This window comes from Rhea pennata, chromosome 4 (assembly GCF_028389875.1).
Source record: "Rhea pennata isolate bPtePen1 chromosome 4, bPtePen1.pri, whole genome shotgun sequence".
Taxonomy (NCBI): Eukaryota; Metazoa; Chordata; class Aves; order Rheiformes; family Rheidae; genus Rhea; species Rhea pennata.
Genome location: NC_084666.1, coordinates 46,745,692 through 46,764,557, shown reverse-complemented (window position 1 = coordinate 46,764,557; position 18,866 = coordinate 46,745,692). Strand labels below are relative to the sequence as shown.

The 18,866-nt window shown below is 38.3% G+C and overlaps 1 protein-coding gene across 3 annotated transcripts in view; it reads left to right on the top strand.

The window, feature by feature from the left end:
* The window catches only part of MND1 (meiotic nuclear divisions 1), a 42,019-nt gene that overhangs the window by 3,844 nt on the left and 19,309 nt on the right, over positions 1–18,866 (top strand). For all 3 annotated transcript variants that reach the window (XM_062574752.1, XM_062574749.1, XM_062574751.1), the window contains exons 2-4: positions 2,249–2,314; positions 3,146–3,203; positions 5,107–5,255. In XM_062574752.1, coding sequence (XP_062430736.1) covers positions 2,291–2,314; positions 3,146–3,203; positions 5,107–5,255 — 231 coding nt within the window. In that variant the 5' untranslated portion in view covers positions 2,249–2,290. The remainder of the gene's footprint in view (positions 1–2,248; positions 2,315–3,145; positions 3,204–5,106; positions 5,256–18,866) is intronic.

Genomic DNA, 18,866 nt, shown 5'->3' with positions numbered 1-18,866 from the left:
CCGCCCGCGCGGCGCCTCCCGTGGCCGCGCGGGCGGCGAGTGGCGGGAAGCGGGGCGGGGCGGCTCCCGCGGGCCCTCCGTGTGGGGGAGCACCGCCGCCTACAGTAAACTCCCGTGCCACTGGGCCCCGGGGGTGGGTGTTATTTCGGTTTTGTTTCCTTTTTGCCTGGCCGCGGGCGGTTTCTTGAAGGCCACGCTGCCGTTAGCTGAGCAGTTTAACAGGCAGCTGTAACTGCGGGCCAGGTGAAAACACCTTGAGGCGGGTTCGGCGATGGGTCGCCTGCCTAGCCGAGAGGCCCGGGCAGGTCGGGGAGGGCGCGCAGCCGCGTTTCTCCACGCGTTCTGGTGCAAACAGGCTCGGTGAGGGCGTTGGGCTGCTCGTGTTAACATCCGCGCCACCACGGGAGCACGAAGCGTGACCGCCGTGGAGTACCTCCTGTTAATCGTGTGAAGCACCTGCCTGATCGCAAGGCGAGAGGAGTCACGATGGAAATTAATAAAGCATAGCCAGGAAACGAGTTGCTTGTTACGGCCGCTTGCTCAGGGCAGTGCTCGTGTGAAGCCTGACCCTTGAGGGGCCTAGCTAATAAACGCCGCTTTTTGGCCCTTTTTAAATTTCGTGTTGTGGCTGTACCTGCAGTGGTCCGGCCGCCCGTGGAGCTCGGGACGGCAGCGTGAGAGCGGGCGAAGTCCTCCCTGTTCTTGTTTGTGTAGCAGCTCTGCGCGCCCACGGGGCTGCGCAGGGTTTCTGTGCCGAGAGCCGCCGTCGTGTCACCAGGGCTGACGTGGGGCAGCGCTGGCTACAGCAGAACGGCGGGGACGCAGCTTTTGAGTGTGTATTAATGCCTCTGTTCAGTGTAATTACTTTTGTTTGTGCCTGTGCGTTATTGCAGCTCAATAAACCAGCTTTTGTTTTTTAAATTCTGAGTCAGTCGGTTTTGTTTTAGATGTTGAGTTTAAACATTTTGCTGTCCTATCGTCCAGCTTATTTAAGAAAGAAGCAGTTGTGAAGAAGTAAAAAGGAAAAAAAAATCAGCATTGTGCTGTAGGTACATGGTAACAAAGCAAGAGTCTCTTTCTGTCCCAAAATAGCTTTTATTAGCACCTCCCAATTTCATTGAGTCAAAGACAGCATTATATATGTCTCTTTCCTTCTTTCTATCTTTCTTTTTTTTTAAGGGAGACCTTTTTCTGACAATATCCTATTTTGCTCTTCCTATCAGCTTTTTAATTTCCTGTAGCTGCACATAACAGTACAGGCAGGGTCTTACAGCCTGCAAACCAGAGATGGGGGAAGGGGGAAACCCTGGTGTATACGAATGCAGCTTACTGCTTTTAAGAAAGAATTCATCAGATTAACTTTTTCTCATTTGCAAGTGCAATTAGGTAACTTCTTAGTTTATAAGTAGTACACTTTATTTTTCTTTTTCCTAAACCGTTGTCTGATTGACATTACAGTGCTGCCTTTTGGCTGTAGAAATCTGTGTGAAATATTACTAGCTTTTTAAAAAAACCCTCAGTTCTCCGTCAAACATCTTATATCCTAATGTTACAAGGGCAAGTCAAAATAGTGTCTTTGAAAGTGATCAGAGGAAGAGATTTCTCTGATCTGTATTACTGGTTGCAGTTTGTGAGCAGTCATTTCTACACTTCGCTTCTATTTCAGTCGATATCCTGTGCTGTTTGGTCCTGCAACTACAGAGAAAAGAAATAAATGTTGTTATAAAAATGTGACTTTGCAATTATAAAATTGGGTAGGGAATTTGAAGAAACACCTAATACTTGAAAATTTAACTCCTTTAAAAAATTAGATGGCCTACATTTCATATTAGTGTGTCTATAAAAAGAGATTTAAAACATTTTTAAACAAGCAAAAGACATCATTTATTTTCTTAAAGGCAATTGAACATTTGGGCAAGTTACTGAGAATAGGTATAAATGTAATTTAAAGTTTAATAATGCAAAAAAAAGGAGCTGTTTTAGTGTGCCAAGAAACAGTGAGGCTTGAGATGGATTGGATTGCGTAACAGATCAGTTCCAGAGTTATGTATGTACATCAGTTTAATTTATTGTGGGTGGATTAGCTTAGTGTAATGTTTCTTTCGAACAGAAGTTTATTTGAAACTCTGTGGGAAGTGGTAAGGTGTTTTGAAAGATGGCAAAGTAATTGGAGCATGAATTCTGAGCAAAACGTTAATTATTCAAATGGTGGAGTGTGTTTTTTTGTGTTTTTTTTTTTCTGTCCTAGTCCAAGAAAAAAGGACTAAGCTTTGAAGAGAAGAGAGTTCGCATGATGGAGATCTTTTTTGAAACAGTAAGTGACTTTCTTTTAATTGTCATAGACTTATATCCAGTGGGAAAACTGATGCTAAAGGGAAGTTAACCACAGATAAAAATGAATTGGGTATATTGTGTTTTTCACTGATGCCCTGTGTCATTAATGTATAAATTACAGGGACAAAGCTTGATGTATGTAGCTTTGGTTGAAGTGGCCGGTCTGCTGATGAAGCAGTGTAGTGAGGATGCGCAGGTGTTCTTATATGTTCACCGTACTCCCTACTGGGGAGCGGGGCACGTATCTCCTAATTTTCGGTCTGTTACCACAGGAGGATTAGGCAGACATCAGGAATGATCTCGCTCTACTTTATGGGAGGAGGAAGGAATCAAAGTGTTAGAAAAGATGAGAGCAGACCTGAAAGAGGTTGCTGAGGAGAAGAAACATGGAGATTCAAGGGCAAAGCTAGCATTATATTGGTGGCATATGTAATTCAGCATGTTTCACTCTTGTATTAAAAAATGATGGTGACATTTGAATACTTGAGCGATGCGATGCATCTGGTGCTGACGATCTAGCCTTGGCTCTGCCTGCCCTACAGGGCTTACAGTCTAACTTCAGACAAGATATAGTGACTTCAGAATAACAAAGAAAAGAAGAGGACTTGTTACAATAATAATCTTTTTTTTTTAAAAAATGTTATCAGAATGTTCTAGTTCTATTGAAGGATATGCAACATTGTTCCCTAGTGAAACATAAACATACCTTATATTTCCTCCTTGCTTTTGTTGGTGTTGATTTAATAGAAAATGACTGAGGCTTAGGTGATGCTGTCTTTTGCAGCTGAAGTGTCTTTTATGTTTTTCACAGAAAGATGTGTTCCAGTTGAAGGATATAGAGAAGATTGCTCCAAAAGAAAAAGGGATTAGTAAGTGTTCACTAAATTTGTTTATCTTGAGCCATTAATCGTTTTCCAGGCAAGTCATGCAGTGTAAATTTTCAATTCTAAGCTTGTGATCATAATGACTGGAAAAATAACTAGAAAGGGTGATTGGTCAATGGCAGTGGTGCAGCTTAAAAAGTAGCATCAACAGAATGCTCCTGTTTTGGTTTGCTAATGTTTGTTACTTATGTTGGACAATATGGCCAAAATAGGAGGTTACCAAAATTGATGGCTAAATTCAAATTAACTACTAAAACATGGGGGAATGGGTTTTCTCATACTTTCTGAGATACCTGACTTCCAGTGACTTTTATTCTATGAAAATCATGATACATTACTCAGCTAGTGAGCAGTGGATTTAAATGCCTGTCTGCAGCATCACAAATAGCTTCACTTGCTAGTCCAGATGTATGTGGTCAATGTTTTGTGGAGTTTTCTTAAAAGAATGGCTAAACAGCTGTACATAGTAGGGGGCTGTCTTTGCCTTCCTGATGATATCTATTGCTTTTGGATTAAGTCCAAGATGATTTATCTTATGCAGCTGAATTGTTCTATGCGTTCCTCATTCTGCTACTATATTCATTGACAAAAGGGGGAAGAAATATAACATTTGTATAGTTGCCACCATCCTGGATTAGCATATCTTTGTGGCATTGGTAGTACTTCAGTAATGGATAAAAAAAGTTCTGTGGAAAAAATTGCAGACATACAAATTGGAAAACAGTGTTTTTTCCAACTACGTCAGCATCTAGCAGAGGCACTAATAGGTATCTAAAGAAATGTGATGCTGTCTCGATTGATTTATCAGAAACCTTATTGCATCTGTTTAATTGCAACTGCAAAAGAGTAAGTGTAATCAATGGAAGTTCATATTTAACAATTTGCAAATATAGAATTTCTAAAACCATTAATACATTTGATACTGAAAAGACCAAATTCATCCTGTCCCTGAGTGCGGAAGTGTTTAGATACACAACCTAAGCCCCAGTTATTTTGAAAAGAAGAGCTTTAGACTGAGGAGATGCCCCCATTACTGGCATTTATCCTATAACTTCCAAAAGATTGAGCATTTTAGATCTCTTCCTGATCTAGAACAGTTCCTCCAAGAACTAGAATCTAGTTCCTCCTTTTAGTCTTGAAATAGAGGGTCAGACATTTAAAGCTATGAATAAGCTAAAAAGTATTTCTATCTGCAGCATTTGGGCATAATAATAACTATTTTCTATTGTTGAACAGAAATCATTTGCTAGCAAATATGTGCTAGCAAATGCATGTTTTCATTTTAAAAATGAATGAACAATGACTTTCATGAATGTTTTTGATCCTTCTGACTGAAGATGACTTTTTGTATTTATACTGAATATAATCAAATGTAAAATCTATATCTCTTGAGTCCATAGACAGATGGCTTTAGCGCATCTGCTGCTGTTTAATGCTTTGATAAGCATTATAAATTAAAATGTAATTACATGTCTAATTAAGAAATTAAAAGCTAATATGTGTTAGGGTTTAGGTTGCAAGACAACTTCTCATGTGCCCTCTCAGAAGTATGTTATGGTATTGTACTGTAATATGTATGTTTACATATTACAATTTTATCCATATTTTATGATAATTCTCCATATCATAATTTTACAATAGTTCTGAATTGTTTTACAAGCATCTAGTACCAGCATGTATAGAATGGCAGCCTTCATCTATAAACTACTGATTTCAAAGGGATTCATTCTTTGAAGTGTTAGGCATGGTGTCGTCTTAAAATCTTCCAGCTAGTTGACAAAATAGTAAAATCTTCACACAGAGAATTGTGGGTGTTGTCTTACAGTATTATTGTTCTCCATAATCTAAGTCTTACGCGGTTCTAATTTGATATTTTTGCTTTTATTAGCATCCATGTCAGTGAAAGAGATTCTGCAAAGTTTAGTTGATGATGGCATGGTGGACACTGATAGAATTGGAACTTCCAATTATTTCTGGGCTTTTCCAAGTAAAGCTCTTCATGCCAGGAAGCGTAAACTGGAAGAACTGCAGTCACAGGTAAATCTCTACTAAGTATTTGTTTACCTGATTGGGCTTGCTTTTTTCTTACAAGCCTTGTCAATCAGTCCCGTACAGATTGGTTAATATTAAGTCATCCCACAGACAATTCTTTTTGCCTTTTGATGTGGACTCAGATGTGCCCAGACAAGAGAAACTTCCTCTGTTTACCTGGATAACCTTGCACCATTTGTAGGCATGGACTGAGAGCCAGGCATGACTGGACTTAAAGCTGTTACTGTTATTTGGCAGTACCAATACACTGATTCCTGCTCTAGTGAGATTTTGTCTATCTGAAATATGAAATCAGTTTAGCCCTCTACACTGACTGGGAATTGAGTTTCCGAGTAGAGTTGCTCAACTTACTGGTATATTCACACAAGTTTTAGACAAGGCTGCTTATTCTGCCGGAGCATAAATACCAGCTGAGCAACTGAATGGATACATGCCAAAATTCCAGTTTTGTTCACCAAACACTCTGCCTTGTTACCACTCTGTCTTATTGAATGCAAAGGATTTGCTCCTGGACACTTTCAGTTTTTAGTCACACTGTAAATTGTAGCCAGGTAGAATGAAAGAACTGGTATTTGTTGTCTTTGCCCTTGGGCCTGTCCCATCACGAATTTTAAAGAAAACTTATTGAGATCTCTGGCATACACCAATGAATATCTTCCATGGAACGTCTTACAGAAGCTCCATCATGTGCTCCACCACCAGTATCCAGGGGTTGTCTACAAACTTATGTTGTACTGCTTTAAAAGTACTTCTACATTATTAAGAATAATACCATATATTATTTTGGTATTATAATAGGCATGCAGTTACTGTGTTATAATGTTGGTTCATATTTATTTCTCTGTAGGAATAAACTGTGCTGATATAAGCAGTTTTGTACTACTAAAACTGTTGCATTTGAAAGAAAAAAGGTTTACCAGACCTCTGTTTGCAAACCAAGTCCTACTCCCAACATTTGGGCTTACTGTTAGAAGAGCTCTTTTTAGATCATGTTAAGAGTCCTTAAAAATACTGTATTCGTTACTTTGCATTTCTAATGTGAATGAAGTGTTACAGCATTTCAGGAAGAAAGATTTTCACTAGTCAAGACTGACTTTTTTGCTGGCCCAGCAGCAAGGTGCAGTTTTCAAATGAATAGCTTGCTGAACATTTTTTACATGGTTATGAGTTGACGTTAGCTGTATGCAGTGTTTGTATTCTTTATGTGAATGCTTACACATTTTCTTGATGGTTTCTAAATCCAGTCAGCAAATATCACAAAACTTTCTGTCAGAACATGTAAAGCAGAGGGAAAGAGTAAGCTATTGTACCACTGCTGTTGCACGTTGCCTGTTTTTGATCATTCCTGTACACAGCCTGTAGCAAGCTGTGTGACATGCTTACCCAGATCACTTGTAAACTGCATGAGCTGGTCTCCTTCTTCAGCAGCTGAAAAACAGAATCGAATGTCTGTACTTAAAACAAAAGTTTAAAAATCTAGCAGTTCATATTTTGACCAAGGCTTTTTAACCATAGGCAAGATTTTTGTTTGCAAAAGGCATGAGAAAATAGTTAAGGAAAAGGTGACCCCAGATGTTGAAATGAAACATTTGAAAATAATGTGGAAGAACAGAACAAACTTCTCCATAATGTGAACTCTCCCCTTAATTCATGGAGCTGAGGCTTGGGTTTGACGAGCTGGGCCTGCAAAGGGGCCTTTTGCCTGTGTGCCTCGGTGCTTTATAATGTTTTACCTAAGGTGCTTGTAGTGTAACTGCTCTCAGTTTCTTACACAGCTTGTGCTCCTGGGTAGGCTGGTTTAGGAATTCTTCTTGAAATCTGAATTTTTGTTTCAGCTTTTTCTGTGATTATTAAGCCACACCTCAACTTTGTCAGAGACCCAACAGACAGGGAGCCTGGCTTACTATTCATACGAAAGAGCAAGCCATTTTTTTCTGGATATTTAAAGCTATACCTTGCTGTAGTTGTGTATACCATAGTTATTTTTCAGGAAGGATTTATGATGTCAGCTGTGTGTTGTGGTATATGTTTTCATCCCCTTGGGAAGAGATATGGCAATTCGAAAAAAAAAAATACTTGAAATAATTTTATTTCTGTTGACATAGCTTTTTTTCCCCCCCAGTTTGTTTTTATGGGGAGGTGCTTGGAGGGTGGAGGTGTGAACTAGTGAACTACCATACACAGCAAATCATGTGCTGATTTCATTAGCTTTAGGATTTCAGTGCTGCTATCTAACCCAGGGTGACTCTTTGTATTTCTTCCCGTTTTTCTGAAAAGCAGCAACAGCAAGCATCTTTACTTGTGTAGTTTCTGCTGCAGTTTCTTTTCTCCAGAAGCCCAGAAGAGAAAGAATTGTTAAGTAGATTTCTATGGATATTGTGTAGATTTGTCTTGCAGGGGCATGGCTGGCTTTAAAGGTCTCTGCCTTCTGCCAGATGCATTTGCTTGACCTCTTGGTTATGCTTATGCACTTGTGAATTGGATTACTGGAAAAATAAGATGTTGGAAGTTTGTTTGCAAATTGTTTCGCAGGACAGATTTATAGTTGCATCAGTACGGCTATGGGATGGTGGAATTAGAGCAGTGGTGCAGATTGAGGTATACTGTTTAAACAAGCTTTATTACTGGAGAGATTTTTAATGGAACTTCACCTTTGTTGAGATAACTGTGGAAACTTTACTCAGATGGATTTTTTTTTCTTTCATAAGAATAAGTAAAAGGATGTGGTTTTATTCTCTATCAAATTTTCCTGGCAGTCGATTTCCATAATTTTGAATTAGAGCTGTTCAATTATACTGTGACAAAATAAGTTGTTTATTCTTGATATAATAATATTGGAAGCTCAAGGCCTTTATTAAACTAACAAAGAATTTCACATATGCAGTGTAAGGAGGAAGAGCCATCTTTTATTGATTATTCTGCTGCCCCTTATTTATTTCATAGCATGCATAAAATGAGGAAACTGGATATCAGTTGCTCCAGCATTTTAATGAGTCACATTCAGTCTCAGTCAAGAGCTAGTAATGTTATATGCAATTAACCCCTATATATTATATGCAATTATATATATTACATTCAATTAATTATATACAGTTAGCTCACTATATATTAGTTGTATACAATTTTGGGGTTGTTGTGATGTATGTATTGCTACAGAATGCATGTGAATTTGAAAGATGCTATTTGCTGAAGAAGAGAGGGCATAAACGCAGCCTAAAACCCTGACAACTGGTTGGAAGGAAGGAAGTGGCATGTCAGCTGAGTGAGGGAAAGAGTGACCTTTCTGATGTAGCCTTACTGTAAACAGATTCAGCTTAGGTTTTCTTCATTTCTTCATCTGTGACTTTGGTAAAATATTCATAACTCTATTGTCTGTTTTAGATAAGGTAAATAAAAGCTTGCTTGCATTTTGCTTTACTGTGGCTTGAAGTAAAGATGATTTTAAAGTAGCTGAATGACAATGAGGTCTTTTCCCACCCAAGGGATTGGCAGGTCTACAGACCAGGACCTGCAGAAACCATAGTAAGTGCCCGTTTCTCAAAGCATGTTGTTCGTCTTAGCCAGCGTTAACTGAGGGGGTGGCTGCGTGAGTCGCACAGGACAGGTTTAGTGCGGACACTATAGCGCTTAAGGGAGGCAGAAGCATCTTTCTGTCATGTTTGGTGACGTTAAAGACTCAGTCATTCAGTATGACTGGGATATGTGCCTGAACCCCAAGGTCACAGAGGATTGTCACAATGTTAATATTGTATTTTTAACAGATAGGGACTCGAAATACCAAGATCTTCAAAGGAGGTCTTAAGGAGATAGTGTCTTGAAAATAATACTTCACTGTTGCCATATAGTGTCACTATTGACAATACTGTAAGTACTGTAATTTAGTAGTTTGGGGAAGTAACCAGTTAACTTAATTTCCCTAATCTGGTTTGGGACACAATTCACTATTCAGTTCATTTTTCTGTTTTATTATTAATTGTTGCACATTATCTCCATTTCCTGCGACATCACTTTTTGCAGGTTATTCAACTATATTCTTAAGCTCTGCAAGAGAAGGTTTAACAGCAGACAGTACTAGTGCTGCCCTTGCTTCTGAGATTGAGATCCAGTAGGTGTCATCTTTTACTGTGACAAACATTAAACAGACTCTTCTGAGAGAAGGGTACAGGATGTACTTCTTCTGCAGTAACCTATGCTCCCTTCAAGAAACAGCTGAATAACAGAAACTTGGGAAGAATTTCTGACATTTTTTTTCTCCCACTAAGCCTTACATTGGGCCAGTATGAGTTAAGATGGAAGGGATTAGTTGATGTTTCATTCCTTAAATCCCTGCCCTAGGGTTGGTAAAAGGAGGGATTTTCACTTCCCATGACTCATATATTGAGCCTGGGGAGGAATTTAGAAGTCAGTAGACCTAACTCACTTTTGGCAGCTATTTGGAAAAAAAAAAAAAAAAAAAGAAGTCTTCTAGAAATGAACTTCTTGAAATGCAATGATTTCATGTATACCAAATTGATTGTAGTTATGAACATTGAAATGTGAAAAGTGAAAGGATTTCTGTAAAAAAAAAAGGGGGGGGGGAGGGAGGGGAAAAGAAAGACATCAAACCTTAAGGAATGCTATATTAGGAAATGCTTTTATTAGGAATGCATGTTGTTTGAAAATAGTTAATGGAAAAAGTAATCATATTGGTGAGTAATCTGGCTTGAAGCTTCCTGGATATTTGACATCTTAACTAAAAAGAGCAGACCTTATTTGTACAGAATACATCTAGCATATCTTGAGTTTTAAGCACCAGATAGTTCTTTCAAGCTGCAGCTTGATTTATTGGTATCCCTTTGGACAGATAGTGTTTTCCTCCTAAAATACTGTGGCTGAGATACTACATGGAAAGTTGCAGAACAGAGACTGCTTGAGACCAATGACTGAAGCAAAAGCAACTGCTGCTGTCCACATTCCTTCAGTCTGAGCAGCCTCCTCCTTGATCCAGTTGACTCACTGAGTTGTCAGGTATTCACACGCAGGTCTGAGATTGATTGCTCATTATGAGAGATCCAATATGGTTGGTTTAAGGTAATTGGTACTGAACAGAGCTGCAGCTCTGTGGCATGACACATGTTCGATGAGAGGTAACAGACCTGATGGTGCTTGGGGCTGCGTGATGTTGCTGGTGATCCCAGAAAGATTTGTACACTGGATGGCACTTTGAATAAGCCAGGAAAAGCCCATCAGAGCTGACACTGTGAAGTGAGCTTTGTGCGCTGCTTTGGGGCAGTGTCACACTACAGTACAGTACATGGCTGGTGCGTTTGACATTTAATATTGAAATAGAGTTGTGAGGTGGGCAGAGTGCCCTGCAAATGGCTTTGATTTGTGGGTCTTGCTGCTTTTTCTCCTGATGGCAGCGTCAGTGATGTGAATCCCACTGTCACCAGCAGGGAGAGATGTCCAGTAATGCTAATAGCAGGGGTAAGTAGTGCCGTAGTGCAGGACTGCATCTCATTTTGAAGCAGTTTGCGTATCGCTGGAGGGACCTGTGCAGTACTTCTGGAACCTGGCCTAATGCATCAAGAGCAGTCTGCTTATTTGTTGGGAACAGAATTTTCACATTATGATCAACTGAATAGCTCTGGTAATTAAGTACTCAGTATGTTTTTAAAAATATATTTTTCCATTTATTGACCATAAAGGATGTGTTCACAAAGCACAGATTTTACATGCACAAATCTTAAGCTTTGTCATTATATTAAGCTTTGCCAAAATGACTTTTCAAAAAGCTTAGGACTGTGGTTTTTTTTATAAGAATTTTATACATGTTGAGAATTTTATGTAGCATAGTTAAAGAATTGTCCTCTAAAGCCAGAGGTGTTCATCAGTACTTCTGCAGCTAATACTAAGAATTTTTTATTTAGGATTTTTTTCTCTAATATATATGCAATTTAGTTTTATTAGATTGAGGGAAAAGACACTAATTTGTCCTCTTCCATGAAGAGAGTCTGATTGCTGAGGAGGTATCTCTTTAACGCGCAATTTATAATAGCTATGTAGAATTTTAGTGTGTTGACTAAGCAGTTACAGTAGTCTTCCCATATCCATGCTGGGTTTCTTTTTCCTTCAGTTTAGAGGGTATCTAATCTAGCTTTTAACTCTTTTATATTCTTCTTCCTTGGATTGGCCTGGCTGTTTTGATAATCAGCAGTCCCAGTCCTGCTGAGTGATTCCATTCCCTTCTGTCTCTCTCTCTCTTTCTTTCTTTCTTTTTCTTTTTTTCTTTTTAAATAGTAATGACTCTCCCAACAGAGGTAATTAGAGTGACTCCTCCTTATTTTCAGCCTGCAGGCCTTCACAGACCTATGCATTTTCTTTGAAATAAAAGACTAGACACATAAAGAAATGGCCAACTGTGGAGCTGGTATGGTGTGTCTGGCTAACTTGCTTCATACCACCCAGTGGGAGTTGCAGCAGTAGGAAGTACTCTAAAAGCAAGAGGCTGAGAACTTGTGTCACTAAAATGTTCTGAATGTTGATGATATCTATGGTTGTTGATCCTGTAAAAGTTCTTCCCTGGATCAGTCTCCTGGAAAATGCTAAAAATGTTTTTATTTGAAGCAGTGCAGGTTTTTTGTTACCTCTTTGCATATTGCATTTTTTAAATGTTAATGTCCTGATATGATTCTGAATTTAGTAAGTCCTAAAATGTCAAGCAGAGAATAGTCTTCTAATGCTGTAACTTATTAAAGCCTTCTGGAATTATGTTTAATAGCATGCTGCAAAGCTCTGCAGGGAATGCTTAGTTACTGCTGTCATGGCAGACTTCTAAAAATATGGTGCTCTGGAGGCTTCTGTTAGAATTAAACAACCTCCTAATTCTGTGTTCATTAGTAGAATTTCATGCTTTCACTTTTACTAGCTGTTAATATGTAACTAGATTAATGGCAATTGTGAAATGCAGTTTTCCTTTCCTGACTTCTTGATGAGCATAAGCTAAAACTGGCTTGATTTAAGAGCAAGGGTTGTGTGGGGGTGGGTTTGTTTTTTTTTTTTGTTTTTTTTTTTTTTTTTAGCTTGCCTCTGTAGTTATGCTCAGAATTATAAACTAGACTTGAAGGAAGAATCCTGCTTTGTTAAAACGGACATGCTGTTACTGTGTCCTGGTAGTTATATTCGTGCTGGTAATATGCAGGAAAAATAATAGCTTTTCCTAACAGTGTTTTTTCTGTGAAACTGTAAATCTTTTTAGGTAATGGCATCTCTTGGTTTACTTTTCAGAGTATATGGCTTGCATACTGGCAGCTGGCTGAAATGCATTACTGACCCCTGACATTTTAATGCAACTACTGAGCTGAATGCAAAGAAATTGGGGAAAAAACACAAGATGTTAACCTCCAAACCTCTGTCAGACATGGTGCGGATGCAGCACTTTGCCCTGCGTGTCCACCCATGGCCCACAGTAGGTGTGGCAGATGTGAGTCCCTGAATATTAGCAGAAACCCACCATCGTGCTGAAAGCTAACGCTTAGGAGATGCCCTGTGCCAGCTGGCAAACCTGCAAGTTTGTCACTGCTTCCAGCTGGAGGATAAGGCAATACTACCTTTCAAAGCTAGATTTGCTGGAGATGGTGTGTTGTAGTCTTACTTAATTTGAACTTTGACATTCACCTTAAAATCTTGTCATTCAAATAATACAGTATATCTTATTTCAGAAAAGTAGTATGTAATTGTGACCTTAGACTCCGTAGTTTTAGTAAATACAGCAGCACAGAGCAGCAAGCATCCTTCTTGTCCTAATAGTAAACTCTTCTGTAATTTTGTCGGTTACGTGGATGCCTTTTGGCTCTTTCAGCTTTTGCTTTTGGATTGCTTGCATTTGTAAAGGAGGATTGAAGAATGAGGCCTTTTTGCCTTCCCCCTTCCCCCTCCTCTCCAGGTTGATTTGGCATACTTGGTATCTGAGTAGGCAGCCATCTGTCCCTCAGGTCGTGCCAATTATACCAACTCTGAAAGCAGCCAGAGAAATTCAGTTCTTTTATTGAGCCTGCACAACTGTTTCTTTCACCTTTTGTCTATTAAAGAGGTTGGCCTGGGGTTGTTATTTTCTGTTGCATAACTAGTACTTACCAAAAGGTATTGCAAGTGAATTGTGCAAAAAACAAAAGCTTACTGCAGAACATCTTCTCTAAGTAAACTTTAACAATTGTGACGTACAATAAAAGGGGAAAATAACTGAGTTAAAACCTATTTTTTAATGTAAGTAGAAAGTCTTACTATATATGTAATTTTTAAAAGAACTGGAGAACAATAAAAGATTTGTACATGGCTGCATGGAAGTTCCTATAGCATATGAATTCCTCATTTCTTTCTTCTGCATTCTGAGCATATTCTCTTTTCTTTTTTCAAAAAGAATTACAGGACAGAGGACATGTCTAATACTCAAAGTGAGTTTTGGAGAACAGGGCCATGCCTAATCTACTGTGTGATATTTCTGTCTTGCTGTAATGTATTAGCATGCTAAAGAGATCAGGACTGTAGGCCTAAATTTAATTTTGAAACACAGAATGTGGTTACTGGAAAAATTAAAAACATTTATTTTCGTTCCAGTGATTGGAATGCAGTTAGTATCGTGAGGGTGATCGTGTTTGTGGGAGGGGCAAGTAATTCCCTATTATTCACATACGTGCAAAACATGTAAATACTATTTATGAGTGTAGACATCTAACTTTAGATTTTTTTTTTTCAGAATCTTGCTAGTCATTCATAGGATGATTGTATGAAGAGTTACATATGTGTCCACTGAGTTCCTTGAAAAAAAATCTGCACTTAGCTCAAGTTTGGATATTTTTTTTTTATCATTGACAAAAGTTACAAATTAAAACTAAAAAAAAAAAAACTCTCTCATTACTTCTCTAATAGTTCTTTTAAAAGATACAACTTGAACACTGGCAGAAATAATTGCATGATATTTTGGAACAAGTATAATTCAGTTAAAAGCATCAATTTACCAGCCTTTCATTTTCAATAGCAAATAAAGCTCATTTTTTGTATTTGGAGTCATCTTTTTTCCCTAGCAAATTACCCACTATCTCCCAAGTTTTTGAACTGATTCTTTCAAAGATTGCATTAAAACCATTAAAAATTAACTAATCTTTTCTGATAAAATTTGCACTATGTGAAAAGAGTTCTTTTCTTGAACATTGCTCCAGTATACCTATAATGTAGTATTTAAGAAAAAAAATCTGTGAGTACAGATATATGGTGGGCTCTAACTCTCCTTTATTTTCTGCAGTCTGCTGCTTATCCCTTTTATGGTGTTCCCTTTCTGTAAAAATCTTACTGTCTGTTTTTCACTTTTTGGGGTAAAAGAAGTTCTTCTATACTGTTTGTGTATTTCTCTCCTATTGTTCTGGCCTGTATTTCTTCACTCCGTCCTGTCTCCCAGTTGCTTCCCCCATACTCCTTCAAAATCCCAGCAAACATCATTCCTTATTTCATATTGCTCAAGTGACTCGTAATGACTTTCTGGGTAAGACATTACCTATTTCTTTTCGTTTCACAGACTTTGAGGTTTTCTTTTAAATCTGTATTTGTGTAGCAAGTGAGTGTTTTTCTTTGCCTGTGTTCCACTAAAAGCACATAAAGTCCTTCCAGGCTTCAGGTAGGGACCTGTTTCTCCTTTGCTCAGCTCACTGCTTGGATGGGATGCACATGAAGTGGGACTATGTGAAAGGTGTGCGTGTGCCTGCTTCCGCTGCGAGCCTATTAGTAGCATAATTAGTTAGCTGGAATGTAACTTCACTGTATTTGGATGTCCTGCAAGTAGGCACTTGTGACTGTGTCTGTAAAAGAAGCTGTATGTTTATTTTGTATTTACATTACATTACAAACCAGTTCTGCACATTGATGTAAATTTGTTGCTTTTTTAACAGTTTTATCATTTTACTCAATGGTATTTACTCAGTGGTTTATTTTAACAGAGTTCTGTTCCTTCCTTTTAGCACAGTAGATCTGTTTTCAAAGTTTTTTGGGTTGTTCTTTGATTAATAATCTTTGTATTTTTACTGTATGTATTTTATTTGTCATTTTTCTAGCTTCAATTTTTAAATTTTTCTATAAAATCAAGGAAAATGCTTTAAAATACTTCTCTGTATCTTCTGTCAAATGCATCTTATTTTTTTCAGCGGTCAATTAAATTTAACATAGGAAAGCAGTATGTCAATATACTGAGAATATCACCCTACAACTGTTGAATTGCTTGTGTTCAAGATAAAAGCAAACAGACCCTTGCCTGTGGCCTGAAACAAAGCATGGAGAGCTTCAAACCCAAAGTAAATAATTTCACAAAGTTATGAATGATTAAAAATGGATGTCTGGAATTCTTCTGTAGTGCCACAGAGAATGGCGCTCATCATAGCTGTAGTTTTTAATACTGTTTTATTCTTTCAGCCAAAATGTTCAAGCAAACTGAGCATATGATATCTGTCTTTAAGAGCGTAATGACAATGGGATAACAGCTCTGAATGCTCTTGGTGGTTAGTGAATGAGAGCTTGGTTTGATTCTTGTCCAGTGTACACACTAGGGTCCGGGTTTGCATTGCTTACGCCAGGTTTGCAGATATTTTAATATGCAGGAAGACAAGCTGCATGTTTGGTGGTGTGTTGGTGGTTAGAGCGGCTGAGAACGAGAAACCAGAAGGAATACAGCCAACAAAAACTTTAACTGGAGAGTAGGAAACCAATGGTGCAGAGTGCTGTAGAGAACAGTATCAGGCAGATTTTGAGAAGGAACAGAAAAGGATATCTAATTGAAATCTGTGGCTGTTTTATGTCAGGGTTAAAATACGAACACTCCTCTTCCAAACGTGCATCACTGTCTTACCAAAGTGGGACTCTAGTAATAATGCTTGCATAATACGTTATAAATAACCTGTGTACATCCACTTGGCATCCTTTGATACAAAGCAGACCAGAGGGCCTGTGGTGGAACTGATGGTTATCAGCAGCATGTAGCACTTAACACACACAAACTGCTCCACCGTTGTATGGCTGAACATTACAAGACCTTTGCAAAGTGAGTATGAACATCCCTTTGGGGGACTTTAGATTGAATTAGTGTCTAGGCTAGGCCAGTAGTCTGTCAATTGACTATAGGGGTCTGTAAAATGAAAGGATTTGTTTCCCAACTCTTCCGTTTTATAGATGCTAGTTACTGATAAATCTGTTGTCTTGTTATGTTTTGCAAACACTGGAAATACTCTTAGGAGAAAATTCTTTTATTTTTTTGTGTTGTTTTGTTTTTGTTTTAATTATTTAGTCTCCCTCCTCTCCTCTATATAGCTTTATGCTATACAGCATTTTTCCTGGTTTCTTGCACCTTGCCTTGATGATGTGCTGATTCTGAGGTGCTCTGTTTGAGCAGACTGACTGGAGACGAGGAATTTTCTAGTACAGCAGAGCATCTCTGTGTGTCCTTGTTCTCCCCATCTGACATGTCTGATCAGTTATACTTGTGGCAAAGGTTGTTCATGTGGCAGACTAGACATCTCTCTTAAGAAATATGAACTGGAGGCAGTAAGTAGCTTTTTCTCCTGATCAATCCCACAGCTATTGGCAGAAGTCAGATTTCTCTCAGGATAGTTAAAGTTCCTTGAAGTATTATGTGCCAGTTCTCTTGAAAAATGGCCCAAGATTGCTCAAAGAATTAAAATCTTCCATCTGCTACCATACTCATTCACTATCAGGCTTTCCTATAGCCAGTGAGTCACTGTTTGGCCAGATGTGATCCTCTGCTATCATAACTATGATGCCATGCATGCAAATTCTATAGGTCTTTTTTCCTTTACATGTCATCTGCTGTTTGCTGTTAGCGCTGTTATGTTTTGTATCAGACTTCATCCTTCTTCCATCTGACTCCTTGCTAACTGTCTTTCCTTCTGTCATGTACATTTATTTTCAGCTGTGTTCCCACCTCTTCATTCAAGCCTTCCTGCTTCTGCCAGTCTCAGCTTCCTTGCTTGAACTATGGTCAACCATTCGTTTACCCGTTCGGTGTTCATCCTATGTTGGTTTTCTTAAATATCTTTTCCTCTCCTTCTGCTATTCTTTCCGTTATCTTCGTCTCATTTCTTGTTGTCTTTGGAATACCCAGTGCGACTTCTGAAAAATACACAAGGAGCTGTAAATTGTGTAGGGTTTTTTTGTTTTTGTTCTTTGTAAAAAGGAGAACCTTTTAAATTCATGATCGTGAATTTAGAATTAAAAAAGGACACCAAAAATTAAAATCTTTGAGAGCAAGCAGAAAGCAAAAATCCTGAATAAAATTGTATGAAAATAATCACTGCTTCTAGACAAAGGAAGAACTTCTAACCTTGTGGCATGCTATGTAGGTCAAAATCTAGTCTTGGCAAGGAAGCTTCCATAGATCTCAGTGTTTGTCATTACTGCCTCTTTCATGATTAAATACTGTAGAATATAGAGACTCAAGAAGGCCAAGAAAATAATAAGATAGTGTACTGGGAAGCATTCTCCCAACCTGGAAGCCAGCTCTTATTATTTTATTGCAACTGCTTGTAAGGTCCTTTTGTGCTTTCAAGTTAGAGAATACAGAAATGTTCCTAAAGTCACTTGTGCTGTTTTTCATATTCATACAACTTCATGGTCGCTCTGTTCTACACAGCGTTGTCTTCCCCTTTGCACGTGTGGTGTGTGCACCTAAACAAGCTCCCTGGCTTCCCTTCTATGAGTTTTGTTCCAGCAAAGACTCTTTGTTCAGAGGTACTGAATGGTCTGTGCTGTAGTGTTTTTCTTCCTTGGTCTTCATAAAATGCAAGCTACAGCCTAATTGCTTGTCCTCTTCTGAACTGTAGGCTTCAGTTTAGTGAGGCATAATACGAGGACTAGCACACTTAATTTTATAAGAATTTAGTGGAAAAACTCAGAAAGAATACTGTTTAACTGTCCACCAAAATTAAAATGTTGGTGTATTTCAAGCCACATACTGAAACGCACACTGCCTCTGTGGTTACTTTTACTGAGAGCGAGTAAACAGCTGGATATATTTTCCCCAAATCATATATGCCTTACTGTTAGTGTAATTCCTATATAAATTGAGGAAAAAAAATGTTCCTTTTGAAAGGAATTTGGCTATTTGTACACTCACACATGCATAAACACCTCCTCACCTAGAAAGAAGTGGTAGTTTTGAAAAATTAGGGTATTAAGGGAACCCCCAAACCAAGTAAACAGCAATTGGGCTGCCATTTAATACATATCCAGCATGAAGTTTCTTTTTACCTTTAAGTTTATAAATGCTATTCTTTCTTTTCTTTTTGCATTGGTTTCAAATTTAGTAACTGATTTCCAAACTGTATTTTATTAATTTTTTTTTGCATTCTCATTCATCTAATTTAATATTTCAGATTATTTTGGCTAATACTGAGTATTCAGTCCCTGAAGAAGAGCGAGTGAGTCATACATTCTGCTCAGCTTAAGGGTTTCCAAAGTGTCTCTGGAAAACTCCCAACTGAAATGGAAGGGCTTGGTTCAAGATTGATAATGCTGGGTGGCAGGTTAATGAAGAGAGATCTCCTCTGATAAGTGATTCCT